At 47.0% G+C, this 17340-nt stretch overlaps 1 protein-coding gene across 4 annotated transcripts in view; it reads right to left on the bottom strand.

Moving 5' to 3' along the window:
* Nucleotides 1–15827, bottom strand: part of PAFAH2 (platelet activating factor acetylhydrolase 2) — a 37018-nt gene extending 21191 nt beyond the window's left edge. Inside the window, exons 1-5 of one of the 4 annotated variants that reach the window (XM_020983170.2) lie at nt 15658–15827; nt 13367–13417; nt 2346–2458; nt 1326–1479; nt 767–863 (exon numbers count right to left, since the gene is read on the bottom strand). In XM_020983170.2, coding sequence (XP_020838829.1) covers nt 767–863; nt 1326–1479; nt 2346–2435 — 341 coding nt within the window. In that variant the 5' untranslated portion in view covers nt 2436–2458; nt 13367–13417; nt 15658–15827. Of the gene's footprint in view, nt 1–766; nt 864–1325; nt 1480–2345; nt 2459–9243; nt 9684–13366; nt 13418–15657 lie in introns of those variants that run through there. The other 3 variants (XM_020983169.2, XM_078145580.1, XM_078145581.1) reach the window with 3 other exon arrangements.
* Between the last annotated feature and the right edge of the window lie 1513 nt (nt 15828–17340).

The raw sequence follows: 17340 nt of genomic DNA, 5'->3' as shown, positions 1-17340 counted from the left end.
TCTCATTTTCAGGGCAGCTAGGTGGTACAGTGGATAGAGCACTGGCCCTGGAGTCAGGAGGACCTGAGTTCAAATCCGGCCTCAGACCAAACACTTGATACTAGCTGGGTGACCCTGGGCAAGTCACTTAACCCCAGTCAACTTAAAAAAAAATCTCATTAGGAGTCATGACTGGCTTGTCAAAGGGAGCGATCTTTGGCCACTTTCCCCCAAGAGGACAAAGGGCATCATACAGCCTGATAAGCACATCTTAGATTTCTATCCACCATTTCACATCGTTAGAGGTAAATCTTCTGTAGATCTCAGTGAATGCTGGTACATTACAGGGGGCAGTATCTGAGGTAGGGAAGGGGTTTGGGTCACTCCAAAAGGTTTCATGGAGAAAGAACTCGAGTGGAAGGGGAATCTTTGTATAACAGTTACCTGGGGGCACTGCACGTGCAGTCAAAGACTTTGAGTCTCTGTGCCACTTGCCAGCTGTATAATCATGAGCAAGTCATGACCATTCTGGCTTTCATTTTCCTCATCTACAAAATGGGAATAATGCTATTTGCATTGTGGTACCTGTCTTCTGAGGTGGTGAGCCAAGTGCTTTGTAAGCTATAGAGTATGATAGGAATGTGACCCTATACAGAAAGGATAGCAAATGGAAAGAAACTGCTATTTCTCTGCTTGGCTGCTGCCCTCCGACCACGTGATCCTCTTGGGTTAATGTCTAGTAGCTTTTGCTGAATAAGAGACGGGAGAAGCAGAGAAGGGCTCTTACCTGAAGGCTCCCAAGCCATGAGAGAAGATGATCAGTGGGTACCCAGAGTCCTGTGGTTTAAAGTGGCCGTTCCAGCTGATGGGTAGGCGGCAGGATCCTAGCAGAAACATGGCAAATGGAACTCCCCATTACACCAGAGTTGGCAGCTTCGGGGGGCCAGTGAATATGGGTGACAGCAGTCGCCCTCTCAGACCCCAACAGGCAGTGGTGCTTATTTACATCATGACCATCCCATCACTCTCTTGGGGAGGGTGGGAAGAGTACAAGAAGGGGATCGATCCAGAAAGGTGGGGTTGAGAAAAGACCCAGGTTATTAGTGGTTCTAGGGGGTAGGGCTTCCAGGGATGGATCATGCCACCTAGGAGAGGAAAACAGGGGAGCAAAACATGAAGGCTACCTTGTCAGCCCACTGCCAAAAGCAGTGAGTACGAGCCCATTCCTATTCAACCTTGTTTTGCAGGCTCTGCTCCTTTCACTTCAAAAGTTGTCCTGCCTGTTTAGGGACTTCTCGAGTAGCAGAGAAGGGAAAGGAGAAGCAGGAGGTCAGTCCTACCCTTACCCATGGCCATGTTGAACAGCATCCCCCCCCAGCGTTTACTGATGTGCAGAAAGTCAGCCAGGCCAACACAGTATTCATATCGGGGGATCCACAGAGGCTGTTCAACCTCCCCCTCGGTTTCTTGGCAGGGGTAAAAGAGGCGGAAGAAGCTCCCCTGTTGGAGATAAGAAGGCAATGGCTGCTCTGGACAGGCAAGCTCCCTGCCTCAAGACAGCCTGAGTCCCTGTACTCTGGAGAACTTAGCCCAGTGCTCCAGGAAGTAGGATTACTAGGATGGATTTCGCTGGTTGGCCACAAGATGAAAGCAACAAATTTATCCTACATAGGAAGAGGTAGCACAGCTAGCAGGAATTGAGTGCCCATTGTAAGGGAGAAATCAGAATGAGAGAAAGAATGGAAAATAACTTAGAGACAGAAAAGAGAAGAATAAAACAGGAAGAAGAAGCTGGAAGCAGAGAGAGAGGAGGGGATAGAGAACAGGATGGTGGAGAGGATCGTACTAAGGAGGAAGGGAAGATATTCTTCCCCTGTGGAGAAATGGGGAGCCAGAGTATATCAACAATGACCTCAGAGGGGCCAACCTGACTCCTAAGAGCAAGACAGATGCACTATGTAGGCTAACCCATGATCCATCTGTTCTCCCATTTTTAGAAGCAGCTAAAGATGAGATCAGAGAAATCTCTCATTAGTACATCTGTTGCAACCCCTCCCCCCAGGAAGGGTTAATGGACCTGAAAGAGGTCCCTGGTGCCTGAACTCTAGAGGCCTTTCCAAGTCTTTCCCGTAGCCTAACCTATTCAAGGGAACCAACCATTAACCCTCTCTAAGGATGTTTCTAATGGGAAAGGGGAAGAGTCTAAGGGGACTGATCTTCAGGGCTCTATCACTAGAATAAACTCAGTTTCCCTATTTGGGAACTAGAAGTAAATTACCATCACATGAAATGTTGGGAGAAATGGAGAAACAGAGGATTCTCAGCAGAGGAAGGGACAGAAGCAGGACTGAGGCATCACAGCATACCTGTTGACTCTGGCCTTCCATCACATCTCCACAGCCTACAAGATGGGGGCCAGCGACAGGTGGAAGCCCCAGGGAAGGGCTGACTCCCATGGCTTTCGATGGCCTGGTCAGACCTAGGAGGACAATACAGGCAGCTCAGCCTGATGGCTGGGGCAGAAGAACAGAGGCTGCAGGGAACAGCCTGCCGCTGGCTTCCTTTATGTGTTTCCTGTTGATCATGACTACCCTCCACTAGTCTGACTCTGAGACTTGTGCAACGCTGGTTCAGCCAGAACAGCTCAGGCAAGGGCCACGGAGAAAGGGGCTAGAAACCCTCTGCATCCCTTAAAATGATCACTTTCCACTATGCTGTACTGTATTTACTATATGCTAGCATATACTATACGCTACTGTATACTAGAGTACCCACTATATGCTCACCCAGCATTATTTCAGATGCTGTAATTATTAGTGATAATAATGATAATAATAATAGCTAGAACTTATCTAGTGCTTTAAGGTTTGAAAAGTACCTTACAAAAATTAACTTATTTAATCCTCACTACAACCCTGGGAAGCGGGTTCTATTATTACCTTCATCTTATAGCTCAGGAAAATGAGGCAGACAGTGGTTAAGTGACTTGCCCAGGGTCACACAGTAAGTATGTCTGAGGCTGGATTTGAACTCAGGTGTTTCTGATACCAGGCCCAGCACTTACCCACTGCACCACTTACGTGCCATGAATTCACTGTCAAAATCAGATGCTGCTCATGCATTTTAGATGTGATTTTACTCTAAGTGGTTTTATTCTGTAACCATATTCTATATTCTGTGTAACAAACCTTAGCCTCTTCTCTGTCTCTGAGCGAAGAAGCTCATGAGTTCAAAGGTTCAGTCTCTCTCTGAAGTTAGATGCCAAAGACTTAAACTTTCCCACAATCACTGTTAGTTAGAAAACTGTTCTCAATACCCTCACAAAACATGATCTCAGCATTTCCTGCAAGGTCTTGGTGCTATCCTTGAGAAGTTTGACTAACTGACCTTGTCCCATCTTTAACAATTAAAAAGATGGTCTTGTCTACCCCCAGGGGCCTGTGAGCCTACATACCTGGGTCCTGATCAGTGACCTCAGGACAAGCTGGGACCTGTTAATTCACAGAAGCATTCCTTAGAGGTAGTGGTGGTCTTCATCCCACGTGTGGGTTATGCCCACTTTGGTAATGTAACCAGTCATGATTCCTCAACCCCATGACTTTGTCGATCCCATAACCAATGATATGACTTCTGTTGTTTTTCTGTTCCATACTTATACAAATGAATTGCACCTTCAATTCTGGGTCTCTGGCCAGAGGCAGCGCCATTCACCCATCCTTTATTAATAGGTCTGGTGCCCTATTAATAAACTCAACTTGCGTGGAGAATTGCCTCATTCACCTTTTTGTTAAATTTCACATCTGACATCACTCAATAAATGTATTAAGCACCCACGCTGTGCCAGGTGAGAGGCGGCATGTTTTAAAAGGGAGAAAGCCAGTTCTGGAGTCAAGAAGATTAGCGTTCAAGTCCTCACTTCTGACAAATCCTGGTTATGTGACTGAGCAAATCACTAAGTCATTCAGTGTTCTAGGCAACTCTCCATGATGATAAACTGCTGAGAAGGTAGTAGACTCACTGGCATTATTCAGGGAGTTTTCTCATCTGAGAGCTGCTGAGACTGATGAAATCCCAGGTGCAGTCCCTGGCTTTCTGGGCCAAAGACTGTCCTAGGTTCTGAGGATGCCAAAATGAAGCAGTCAGTTCCCTCAAGGAGCTGAAAAACGACTGGGGGAAGACAGTGTACGAGCAAGTACATAAAACAGAGATATACAAAGGAAATGCAAAGGAAAAGGGGGGAGCGAGGGCAAGCACTAGCCAGAGGAATGCAGATAAGCCTCCTGGGGAGTAAGCACTTGAGGTGGAAGATCCTCTGGGCATGCAGAACACACTGGCAAAGGTGGGAGACAGAATGCTGAATATGGGGAAGAGCCAATAGGCCAGTTTGCTTGGAACAAAATGATCATGATGCAATCATGCAATCAGCCTGCAAAAGTAGCATGGAGTCCAACCGTGAAAGACTTTAAATGTCAAACAGAAGAGCCTGCATTTTATCCTAGAGGTACTAGGGAGCCACTGAAGCTTCGTGAGCTTCAGGTGTGAGCTCTGTGCCCAGCAGCTGCCTGCTGCAAACCACACAGTCAAACAAGAGAGCCTTTGATGGGCACAGGGCTCGCTTTCCCGAGCAGCAGAAGACTCGAGAGCACCAAAGAGGAGGGGCGCTAGATAATCAAACGATCCCGAGGTCACGTCGCACCAAGGGACAACAGGAATGCAGAGCCCACCACTGGGAAAGAGCCACCAGAAAGAAAGGGCAGCCATAGGCCAGAAGGAAGGCAGCTGCTACCCGTAACATAATGAACTCTTCCCACCTGTGTTAGCTGAACATGTTTTAAAGTTCTCCTAGCTGTGAAAAGCTAAGGTGGGGAGGCAGCGGTGGAAGACTCCAGGTGCCAGGTAGTTGGATTGGATTCTGTTAATACAACTTTTCAGCAGTTTGCATCTGGAAGGCCATGAAGTGTTTTCCAAGGAAGGGAGCTGAGAATTACATCCTACAGCTTGGTCAGGGGCAAGGACCTGTCAACCACCAGCTTACATGATCGCATCTTGGTTATCTGTGGTGGACCCAGAGAGGCAGCAGGCCAGACAGACACCAAACACCAATCAGAAACAAGCAGGCCCAAAGGAAATGCCCGCCACGATGCTCATTTCTGACTGGCTAACAGTTGCCACTCTACAAAATGGCCCTCCTGTTTCTGCTTCTACAGATCCTTCCTATCAGCCCAAGAACAGCTGTGAAAGCTGCAGCTGATCTGGGGGAAACCCTCCCTCTGTGCAGTAGACAGTGGCTTCCCAGTCTGTGGTGCTCTGGACACCGCAGCACTGCAAAGTTCTTTGGGTGGTATCCACTGGCTCACATCTGTGAATGGTAGTATCACCATACTGCTTCAAGGAAGCCTCCACATTCATCTTAGAGCTGTTCTTCATTTTTTTTTAATAATAAATTTATTTTTAGTTTTCAACATTTAATTCCGTAAGATTCTAAGTTCCATATTTTCTCATCTCTCCCTTTTCCCCATCACAAGACAGCATGTAAATTGATATAGGCTCAACATATACATTCATATTGAACCTATTTTCATCCTAGTCATGTTGTAAAGAAGAATTAGAACCAATGGGAGAAACCACAAGAAAGAAGAAACAAACTAAAAAAGAGAGACAGAGAACAAAGAATATGCTTTGATCTGCATTCAGACTCCATAGTTCTTTTTCTGAATGTGGACAGCGTTTTCCATCATGAGTGTTTTGGAGGTGTCTTAGATCCTTGCATTGCTAAGAAGAGATAAGTCTACCAAAGTTCATCATTGCAAGATGTTGCTGTTACTGTGCACAATGTTCTCTTGGTTCTATTCACTTCACTTTGCATCAGTTCATGTAAGTCTTACCAGGTTCTTCTGAAGTCAGCCTGTTCATCATTTCTTATAGCACGATAGTGTTCCATTACATTCATATACCACAACGTACTCAGCCATTCCCCAATGGATGGGCATCCTCTCAATTTGCAATTCTTCGCCACCACAAAAAGAGCTGCCGTGAATATTTCTGTACATGTGGGTCCTTTTCCCATTTGTATGATTTCTTTGCGCTCTTAATCTTTTGCTTAAAAAATCCTATAATAGCAGCCACTAGCTACATCAAGAAAATGAGGGTCAGAGTGACATGGTCAGATCTATATTTTAGGAATATTCATTTGGTAGTTGAATGGCAGACAAACTGGAGAGAGAAGAACAATCAGGAGCCCATTAAAATAGTATAGGCAAGAGGGATGAGGGCTTGAATGAAGATAGTGGCTGTGCTGAGCAGGGAGAAGGGGGTGGATGCAGGAGAGGTTAGGGAGGTAGAATCTACAAGACTTAGTACCTGACTGGATATGAGGAGGGAGGGAAAGGAAAGAATTAAAGATGATTTTGAGGTTGCAAACCTCAGAAATATGTATATCTTCCCCACTCTTAAGAAGTTTATAATCCAACTGAGAATAAAGAATTGACATGCATGAAACAATTCCAGGCCAAGTAAGTATTAAACTACAGGCCTAACCATAAGTAGAGTAGTACAGAAAGGAGAGAAGATCAGTGTGTAGTCAGGAATGGTTTCACAGAACAGTTAGGGCGTCAGCTTGAAAGATGAGTAACTAGGGCACAGATAAGAAGAGGGCAGATAACAATCATAGAATGTCAGAGCTGGAAGAGAGCTCAGAACTGAGAGCGTTAGCATTGGGAAGGGCTTAGAACGTGGCATGTCAGAGCTAGAAAGGGCCTCAAAGACAACTAATCTGACCCCCTCATTTTACAAAGGAGAAACTGGGGCCCATGGGAGGGCCTGACTTGTCCATTCTAATGAGTGGTGGTAGAACAAGGCCTGGAACTGAGGTCTTCTGACTGAGACAAAAGGTACAGAGGCAGGTGAAAAAGCAAAGTAAAGAAAGGCAAGAAGGTCTGAATGGGAAACTACTGCTTCTGAAACAGTCAGCTTAGCCTAAAATTCTTACAGAATCCCTTACCCTGATATTTAAAGTTCTCTCCCCCGTGGGCACAACCTACTTCTCCTGCCTTCTCTCCCTCCCTTACCTGAGCCCATATCGGCGTGCTCACTGCCTCTGGGCACGCCTGAGAGCTCACTGGTCTGCTACGTGGGATCATGCAGTGGCGAAGATGTAGGAAGCAACTTAGAGTCAAGAGACCAGGGTTCAGATGCCAGCTCTGATTGTTTCCGGTCTAATGACCTTGGACAAATCACGCTACCTATCTAAACCTATGTTTCCTCATCTCTGAAATACAGACAATAATAGTGGCACTGGCTGCCTCTCAGGATCGGGTGGGAAAGCTTTGTAAACCTTCACACACTACAGAAATCAGTCTTCTCCATTTTTTTACCTTTTTTTCTACCTGGGCTATCATAATAACATCACAACTGCTCTTCTTGCCTTTAAACCTCTCTACGCTCATCGCCGTCTGCATCCACACTAATACATACACATCTCTTAGCCACGCCCCTTTTCTACTCAACTACTTATGGTGGCTCCCTTTTGCTTGCTGAATTTAGCACGAGCTCCTGGTTCTGGCATTCTAGGCCCACCCCATACAGGGTCCAGGGACCATTCAGCTTTACCTCACACTCCTCCCCTTTGTGAATTCTCTGTCCCCCCCAAACTGGACTATTCTGCTCCCCCCACTTTCATCTTGTCTTCTTTTTTCTCTGGGCCTTTACTCCAGACTTTCACAGACCTCCTCTCCATCCAGGGAAGTCCCTTCCTTCCTTCAAGGCCTAACTCAGGTGCCATCCCCTTCACGAAGCCTTCTCTGTTTCCTCCTCAAGTTTCTCAGTCCGGACTTCTGGGAACTGATCTCATTCTCGCTTGTGTCCTACTCATTTACGTCCAGGTTGTGTTCCTTCCCCACACCCATTAGATCATAAGCATCCTGAGGCCAGGGACTGTATCATTTTTTTCATCTTTGTCTGTCCAGCCTCAAGCTCAGGGTCAGTGGTGGTTATTTGACAAATGTTTATGGCGTGGACTTAGCACATTAGTAGAGTGAGGCAGCTTCTTATCGCCCTGGAAAGCAGAAAGCCTGGCCCTAAGGGAATCAGCTATGAGTAGAAGGGAGGAGACACACCACAGCAGCAGAGCAGGAGGGAGGACACTAAGGAGAAATGCTCAAGGAGGGCACCCGGGGTGAGCTTTTCTGGAGAAGGGGGTGAAGTCTGAGAGCTGGCCTCCAAGCCCAGAGATTCAGCACGGGTCCATTAGGACCTTGTGCATTCGTGAGAGGCCCCTAGAAGATTCTCACGTCTGTCTTCACCTATGGAGTTCCTACCTGTTCCATGTTGGGAGTGCTCAGTTCTCCCTGGGCTTGTTTACTCCGGTTCCTAAAGTCAGCCCAGGAACCACTGCCATGGACAGCAGATGAAGAGGCCTGCTCTGGCAGAAGAGAAGGAGGAGGAGGCGGGTGGTCTCTCTATGTGCCGAGTCTCTGAATCTCTTTGCTCACACATACATGCAGACTACGTGCAACATAAGTTAGAACAAGGGGCAGCTAGGTGGCACAGAGGACTGGCCCTGGAGTCAGGAGGACCTGAGTTCAAATCTGGCCTCAGACACTTGACACTTCCTAGCTGTGTGATCCTGGGCAAGTCACTTAACCCCAACTGCCTCACCAAAAAAGCCAGAAAACAAAAGTTAGAACATGGTGAGTCCATAAAAGGAGCAACCCCCTATCTCTTGGAGCCTTTCCCCTGTCTCTCCAGCACTGTCACTGCCCTAGTCCAATCTCTGACCACCTCTCATTTCAAACACGGCAATAGCCTCCTAACTGGTCTCCTTGCTTCCAGTCTCTCTAATTTCGTCCTCCACATCTCTGCCAAAATAATTTCTAAGGCAAGGACAGGGTCACTCCCAGGCTCAAAAACCTTCCGTAGCTCCCCATTACCTCTAGGAGAAAATAAAAACTACTTAGTTTTGTGTTTAAGATCCTTCACAATATGGCTCCCCCCTGCCTCTTCAGCTTTATTTCATGTTACTTCCCTTCAAAAACTCAATGTTTTGGCCAAACTGGAACACTAGCTGTTTCCCAAACTGGATTCACCACTTCCAGCCTCCACATATTCTCATAAGCCATCCCCTACCCCAGGGATACATTCCCCTCCTCATCTCGGCCTCTCCCAATCTCTGACTTCCTTCAAGACTTAGCTGAGATGTCGCCTCCTCTGTGAAGCTTTCCTGGATCTCCCCCACCCCCATCTTAAGGGCTGCCTCCCTCAGTTTACCTTGCATTATATTTATTTGTGTATGTGTTAGATCCCTCTAGCAGGCCATTCAATTCCATAAAGGCTGTTAAATTGGTGTCTCTGCAGCCCCAAATGGTGCCTTGCACACAGCAGGATCTCAATAAATGTTACCTGAATTCAAACATGCATTTCATGTACAAGGAAACCAAACCACAAACTGAAAAGCTCAGGGTTCAAGTTTTAACCACGCCCTCCCCCCGTTTCTCTTTTTCTCTAGAGCTGATAAGCTCTGCTCTTCTCTCCCAGACACAGGAGGGCTCAAGTGAAAAACTGTCAACTCAAAATCGTCTCTGCCAATGGAAGGAGCACACTCATGGATAGGCTGAGAGGTCCTTCCATCTGGCTCTGGCAAAGGGAACATCTGCAGGGCTGTTTGCTTTTACCCCAGGGTGAAGCAGACTGAACTTCATCAAAGTGGTCCCCTGCTAGGATTGAAAACAAAACAAAGCGAAGCAGAACACCCCTTTCTAGGTACAGGAAGAGGCCAACCCCCACCCACCGGCAGGGGCCGGGCACGCTGGTGGGCTGTGCTGACTGAGCTGGATGCCTGGCCCCGGGGAGGGCAGGGCAGGGCAGAAGCAAACAGTTACTGGGCTCAGAGGGGGATGGGACCCATGACTCTGGCCTCGCAGGCCCTTACAGCGTGCCACACCTGTCCTAACCATGGCATTTCAGATACAGATGAAAGATGCTATTCCCACGTCATGATGCCAAGGCTTTCTTCCCTCTCTTTTGCCAATCTGTGAACAAGAGACAGAAGTCTTCACAGCCAAGACGGAAGGGGTGGAGAGGGCAACTGACGTGCCTATGTAATAACATGCAGGGCAGCGAGATGGCTCAGTGGAGAGAGTGCTGAGCCTGCAGTCGGGAAGACCTGAGTTCAAATCCAATCTCAGATATTTACTAGCTGTGTGACCCTGGGCAAGGCACTTAACCCCACTGCCTGGCAAAGAAAACAAAACAAAACAAAAATGCCAAATCCACTGGAGAAGGAAATGGCAAGCCACTCCAGTCTCGTTGCTGACATCTTCCTTGTTATTGTTGTTTGCCCTTCCGTTCTGGAAGAGGACCATGACATCAGGGAGGTGATGCCATGATGTGCAAGTGAAGTGGACTGAAGTGAGGGAGGGCTGTGAAGAGTCACCAGTCTCACATTCTCCTCTGGAGCCCTCCGGGTCCAGTGGCCAGATACACCTCAGGACAGCTGGAGATGGCCCCGGATGCGGGGGAAGACCTCGGCCTTTTAAAGCTAAGGTCTTTACCGGTGTCAGTTTGATCTCTGCTAAGAAAGCTACATGGACAGAACTGGCGTGCTGTGGTCCACGAGGTCACAACTGAACAACAATAACATGCACCAGGTCTGACAGTCATCCTTGCGTAGCTAAAGAACACACACGTTCATTTTCTGTCTGTAGTTGTAACAATTTAAAGCTGTAAATGGATGTCTCCGACTGGATGCTCTGTGCACATCTCAAACCCAGCAGGGCTAAGAGAGGACTCATTCTCTCTCCTCCTAAGACCCACCAGAGTCCCTATGCCTGTCAAGGGAACCACCATCCCCCAGTCACCCAGGCTCGCCACCTCAGTGCCATCCTTGCGTCCTCACTCTCCTGTACTGCACACGTTCAACCTGTTGCCAAGACTTATCATTTCTACCCCCCTAATATCTCTAGTAAATGCCCACTTTCTGTCCTCTGACATGGCCAGAACCCTGGTACAGGCCCTCAGTGCCTCTGGCCTGTCTACCACAATAGCCTGCTGGCTGGCCTCCCTCCCTCAACTCTATCCCCATGATAGCCCATCTTCCACTCAGCTGGCCAAACGATCTTCCTAAAGCACAGGACTCACGTCATCACCCTCCCACTAGATAAACTCCAATGATTCTCTATTACTGTGTCTCCAGGATCAGTCAGTCAAGAAGCATTTCTTAAGTGCCTCCTCGGTATCAGGCACCATGATAAGGGATGGGGATATAAAGAAAGGTAAAAGATAGTTCCTGATCAAACAGAAAATCCTGTTTGGCTTTTAGAGCCCTTCCTAACTTTCCAGTCTCCTTCCACATCCTCCACTCTGATTCAGTCACCCTGGCCGAGCTGCTGCTCCTTACCCACAATGCTCCATCTCCTTGTCTCTGACTGTCCGCCATACCTCGGATGCTCTAGCTCCTGACCTCTGCAGCCTCCTGGCATCCTCGAAGACTCCACCAGCCTTCTGGAAGAAGTCTTTCCTGACTTCCCCTCACAGTGTATCTTGTATGTGTAGAGCTGCTTACATATTATGTCCCCTATTATACTGGAGATCTTTGAGGGCAGGGCCCATGTTTGTTACCCTTCTTTGAATCTACAGTGCCTAGCACACTGCAAGCATTTAATAATTGCTTACTGATTGACTAGTTCTATATCACTTTATAGTTTGCATGTCATTGCTGAAGTAGAGTGGTGAACTTTGAGTCAGGAAGACCTAAGTTCAAATTCCACCATTAGACACTCTATGGCTGTTCATTCATCAAATCATTTAATGCCCCTGAGCCTCAGTTTCCTTCTCTGTCAAATGGGGCTAATAAGAGCACCAAATCACAGGCAGCTTGTGAAATGCTTTGCAAATGGGAGTTATCAATTCTGCCTCAGCTGTGGAATTAGGGCAAGTCCCTCAACCCCTCAGATCCTCAGTTTCCTCATCTGTAAAATGGAGATAATACTCGCACCACTCACCTAACAGAGTGGTGGTGATCAAAATGCTTTTCAAGCACTACGAAAATGTGAGTTATTATTATGTCCTTTTATTTGACCTATGAGGAAAGTAATAATTCCTATTTTTATAGTACTTGAAGGTTTCCAAAATGCTCTTCTCACAACATCCTCATAAGTAAATAGTGTAAGTGGTATGTAATTTAACTAGCTTCAACAAATGTTTCTTAAGCCCCCACTACATGTAACTAACCTATGGATAGGATACAAAGGCAGTAGAGTCCCTCACCCTGTGGAGCATCCACTCTGCTGGGGAATACAAAACACACACACACACACACACACACAGATATGAGTCAATGCAAGTGGGAGAAAGAACTAACAAACTGGGGGTAGGGACAGGAAGATAGAAGAATACTTCATGAAGGCAGTGCCACTTAAAAGGAAGAGAAGAATTCTGAGAGACAGAGCTAAAGAGGGAGTAGAAGCCAGGCATGGGGGATGGCCTGTGCAAACATAGAATGTTGATGAAATGCTGAGTTTGGGGAACAGATTGTAAGTACAGTGTAGCTTGGTGGAACAGAAAGCTCTGGAAGGGGAACGATATAAAATCAGACTGGAAAGGTAGATTGCAGCCAGGTTGTAGAGGGCCTTAAATGCCAAGTAATTTATTCTTGAGGTAACTGTCAGCCAGTGAAGAGTTTTGAGCATTTCACTGTAGAGGAAACTGAGGCTCGGGGTGAAGTGATTTGCCTGTGGCTTCACAACTTCAGAGTAAAAGAGCTAGAATTCAAACCCAGGTCCCCTGCCTCCAAATCTAGTGCCTGTTCTACTATTCTACACAGCCTCCCTCACTAGAATAAATTCTTTTTTCACACTGTGTCTGCATTTATGTCTGCTCTTTGCTTCCCACTTCCCATCTTCTCCACTCCATCCTGCAGGGACTAACAGATTAATCTTCCTAACACACAAAGTGTGTTACTCTTCCTGCTCCCTCCAGGAGTTAAGAAGATCAAATCCAGACTCCTTACCCTGGCTGGCATTCAAGGCTCACCATCTGACTACTTTTCAAACCTTATCTTCCCAGTATTCTAGGACAGAAATATCATATACTCAGCCTGCCACAAACACTCCCAAGTGCAGCCCAAACTGTATCAAAATGTAATTGGGAAATACTTAACAAAACAAGTAAAAATATAATAGAACATAGATAATGTTAATATGTAGTTTTCTAGGTTAACAGGCAACGTTGGGGATCGTTATATGTACAATCATTTCTACTTGAGTTTTCCACCACTGCTCCAGGAGAGAAGGTATGGAAAACAGGGAGGCAGGACAACATCAGGGTAGAGGGGGAAAGCTGGATTTGAAATAAGAAGACCTGACTTCAAATCCTAGCCCAGCCACGTACTAACCTGTGTGACTTTGGTAAGTCACTTCATGTCTCCAGGCCTCAGTTTCCTCACCTGTAAAACAAGAGGGTTGGACTACATGGTCTTTTGAGGTTCCTTCCAGTTTCAGAGCTATGATCCTATGAGCCATTAGTACATAAAAGTTACAAACATTTTTCACAAGGAGTTTATAGCTTAATTGGCTAGGAAGGACAATTACCAAGCACATTAGACCAAGGTCTTTGCTTTCTTTTTCTTTCCATATCCCCTGATACTTCAATATGTTTCCCCTTTAAATGATCATGGGCCCAGCTCCCTAGCCCTGAGCTCCTTTAATCTTTTCCAATCAATCTATTTCGCACAGGGGCTGTTGTGCTCAGAGCTCTTCCAGAACCTGGAATGCCCCCATCCACAGAAAGGGCTCAAAAAAGCCCCTCTAGACTCAACTCCATATCTGTCCATCTGTTTGGGTTTTTTTGCCTTTTTGGTGAGGCAATCGGGGTTAAGTGACTTGCCCATGGTCATACAGCTAGTAAATGTCATGTGTCTGAAGCCAGATCTGAACTGAGGTCTTCCTGACTCCAAGGCTGGAGCTCTATCCACTGCACCACCTAGCTGCCCCTCTCTATCTGTTCTTGAGACCCTGGTGGACTGGGCAGCAGGACTGATAAAGGGCAGAATGAAAAAAACCAATGCCACCAAAACTGGGTAAGTAAGCTTTTGTCAATGTCAATGTCAATTTCCTTTTCAAAACGGAATTTAAACGAAGGAAGTCGCGGGTGCCTTCTTTGAGGCCCTGGAAGACACCAGATCAGATGAGATAAAGAATCATCCTCATCTTACTTAAATGGAGACACCATCCGGCCAAGGGATGGGTTCTGAGTGACTGAGTGGTCAGTAACCAAGGCCAAATCTCTCCTGGCCTAGTGCTTTATCACTCCTACAATGGCCACCCAATTTCACACCCTCATCTTCTCCCCCTGGGTTGTAACAACCTCCCATCCAGGCTTTCTGTTCCCAGCCTCCTCATCCCTAATCCATCTAGCACAGTGTGGCACATTCATCTTTCTAATGCATAGGTCTGATCCAATCATTCCTTTGCTTAAATATCTTCTATGGCTCTCCAGTGCCTACAGGATAAAGTCCAAATTCCTTATCCTGTCCTTCAAAGGTCTCCGGAATTGGAATCCCTCCATCTTTCCAGCCTTCTCTCCCAGTGTTCCTATCTCACACCCTTTTTTATTATAGCCAACCTAACTGTACTTGTCAGTGTACAAGGTAGTGTCTATGAAGTACTCAAGGGGTCAGTAGAAGGTCACTGAAGGAATCAGAGAGGAAGCCAGAAGAAAGGCTGAAGAATCAGGGACAGGTCAATGGGGGATCTGGGGGGGGGGTGTCAGGAAGGTGAGGATGTAAGGGGCAATATTAGGAGACATTAGAGAGGATCAATGAGGGGCTTAAGGGGGGTCGATATGGGGCAATAAGGAGGGGATATGAGACGTAATAGGGGTCACTGAGAGACTGTAGGGGCTCATTAAGGAGGCTGTAAGGGGGCTGAGTTTTGGGGGGGTCACTGAGGAGTCTGAGAGATGTCAATAAGAGGGCTATAATGGGGACTATAAGGGGTCAATGGTGGGGGAACCCTGCAGATCTGAGATGGGTCAGTAAAGGGACTGTGAGAGGGGCTATGAGAAATCCTAGAGGGTTCCTTAGGGGCATGGGGGGGCCATAAGGAGTCGTGAGGGTCACTGAGGGGTTTGAGAGGGGTTTTAAGGAGTCATTAGGGCCACTGAAAGGCTTGAGGTATGGTAGTAAGGGGGCTCACTGAGAGGTTTGGGGGTGTCAGAAGGGAGCTATGAGGAGTCAATGGGGGGGTCACTGAAAGATTTGGGAGTGTCAGGAACGGCACTGTAAAAGGGGCTACAAGGAATCTGAGGTCACTGAAGGGCTGGGGCAACAGTAAAGGGGTCAATAAGGAGTCATGGGGTCCTACTGAGGGATTTGGGGGTCAGTAAGGGGCATGCGGAGTCATTGAGGGGTTAAGGGGTCAGACATAAGGCTTGGAGAGGCTCTCACTGCGGGTTCTGGGGTATGCCTGAAAGAGGGGCTATGAGGAGCACTGGAGGCTTCTGAAGGGTCGGGGTATCAGAAAGGGGGGCTATGAGGCGTCGTGTGGGGTTCACCGAGCGGTTCGGTAAGTGAAAGGGACCGTGAAAGGGTCAGTGTCCCGGGGTCAAGGAGGAGAGTAGTGGGAGGGGGCCGGAAGAGGCTCAAGAGGGGTGCGGGGCCCGGGGTCAGCCACAAGTCACACTCACCCTGCCTCGGAACCCCCTCAGACTTCGACCTCTCACTTTCTCGATTCCGCCGGGAGCCGAGAGCAGAAACCCCGCCCCGCCCCCCGCTGCCCTCTGGGAGTTAGGGTTCCTAGAAGAAGGAGTGAGGCCCCCGGAAGCTGAGGAAGCCCGAACGGCCCTCGGATCAGTACTACAATTCCCAAAAGGAATCGCGCGCCATCTCGAGAGAGCTTTCCTTCGGGCGACAGGACTACGATTCCCAGAGAGCATTGCTATTCCTTCTTGCTTCCCTGAGCTAGGCTTTCTATGACTACATCTCCCATAGGCCTTTTAGGCCAGACTGGGATGCAGTGCTGCTACTCCCTCTGGTGGGCTGGAAAGGAGCCGCCCTTTCAGAAGCGGGGCGGGGTGAGGTGGCGGAAGAGAGGGAGTTACAGTTTACAATCCCGTTTAAGGGAATTTTTGTTAATCTTTTATGACAGTAACCTTTCGCGGCCTTTCTAGCCCAGGTAAATTCCCTGGGGTGATCTCTGAAAGAGCCACATCTGGTTCTGTTTGTTTTTAGCTCCTAAGAAAGTGTATGTTTCTCATATGAAGGAAAAACCTGACCCTCAGAATTTGCTTTGCATGGTACAATTTTGCTTTAATCGAAAAGGCACCCTATTGGGACCCACAAAACACAGATTTGAATGCTGTCTCCATTACTTATATCTGGTTCGTTGTGGGTAAATTATTTCCCCTCCTGGGACTTCAGTTTCCTTCTCTAAAAATGAGTGTTTAGACTGGAATGGTCTCCAAAGTCGTTTCAATTTTTAAATCCTGTGATCCTAGCTAGGTAATGCAAGCATTATTACCTCCATTTTACAGAGAAGGAAACTGAAGCCCAAGAAGTCGAAAGTCTTGTCAAAACTGGTTCTGAGATGAGACCAGAATCCAGGTTACCCAGTGTCCCCATTCACTTAACACACTCTGTTGCACTCATCAGCTCACAATTCAGATAAACTGATAAAATCCATTCTCACAGCCTTCCTCATTGTTTATTTCATACTGGTACATGTTGCATAAAGGGCAAAAGTCAAGGGCTTTTGCTATAGGCAGTAATGTGGGCCAGAAGGCAATGACCTTGTTTTATCATAGCTCTAGAGCTAGAATGGATCTCAGAGACCATCTAGTCTGACCTCCTAATTTTACAGATGAGGATACCAAGGCCCAAGGTAATTTAGTGACTTGCTCAAGGCCACACAGCTAGTAAGTGCCTTTTTGCTTTTGTTAACCTAAAAGCTTGGTTAAAGAAGGCAAACAAGTTAGGTGATACATGATTATATAGTTTATTCCCTTTTAGCTAGCGAATCATGTCAACATGGAAGCCAGAATGTGATTCTGACTCCGAGATTAAGCAAAATGAGAGAGGTTTTATACAGTTTAGAGTGATCAGACTCAGGATGTCTGTGTTACAAAAAATAATACAGCCTCCATATGTTTGTTTAACAGAAGAATGCCAAAGTGTCAATAGAAACTCAAGATAAGAAAAGTCCCATTATTCAAGAGAGTATCTGGTCCCAGACATCCTGGGCCCAGTGATAATGAACAGCAGGAATGCTGGTCAGTTCCATCTGGTCCTGGAATTTGCTGACACAGGAAGGAGTGTTTTTAGTTCACTCAGAGAGAAAAAGATAAATTCAGGTTTTTGGCCCTTATTGGGTC

This window comes from Phascolarctos cinereus, unplaced genomic scaffold, assembly GCF_003287225.1.
Source record: "Phascolarctos cinereus isolate Bilbo 61053 unplaced genomic scaffold, phaCin_HiC Scaffold_726;HRSCAF=1367, whole genome shotgun sequence".
Classification (NCBI taxonomy): Eukaryota; Metazoa; Chordata; class Mammalia; order Diprotodontia; family Phascolarctidae; genus Phascolarctos; species Phascolarctos cinereus.
Note: the sequence above shows the minus strand (reverse complement) of the source record. Positions and strands in the feature narration are given on the sequence as shown.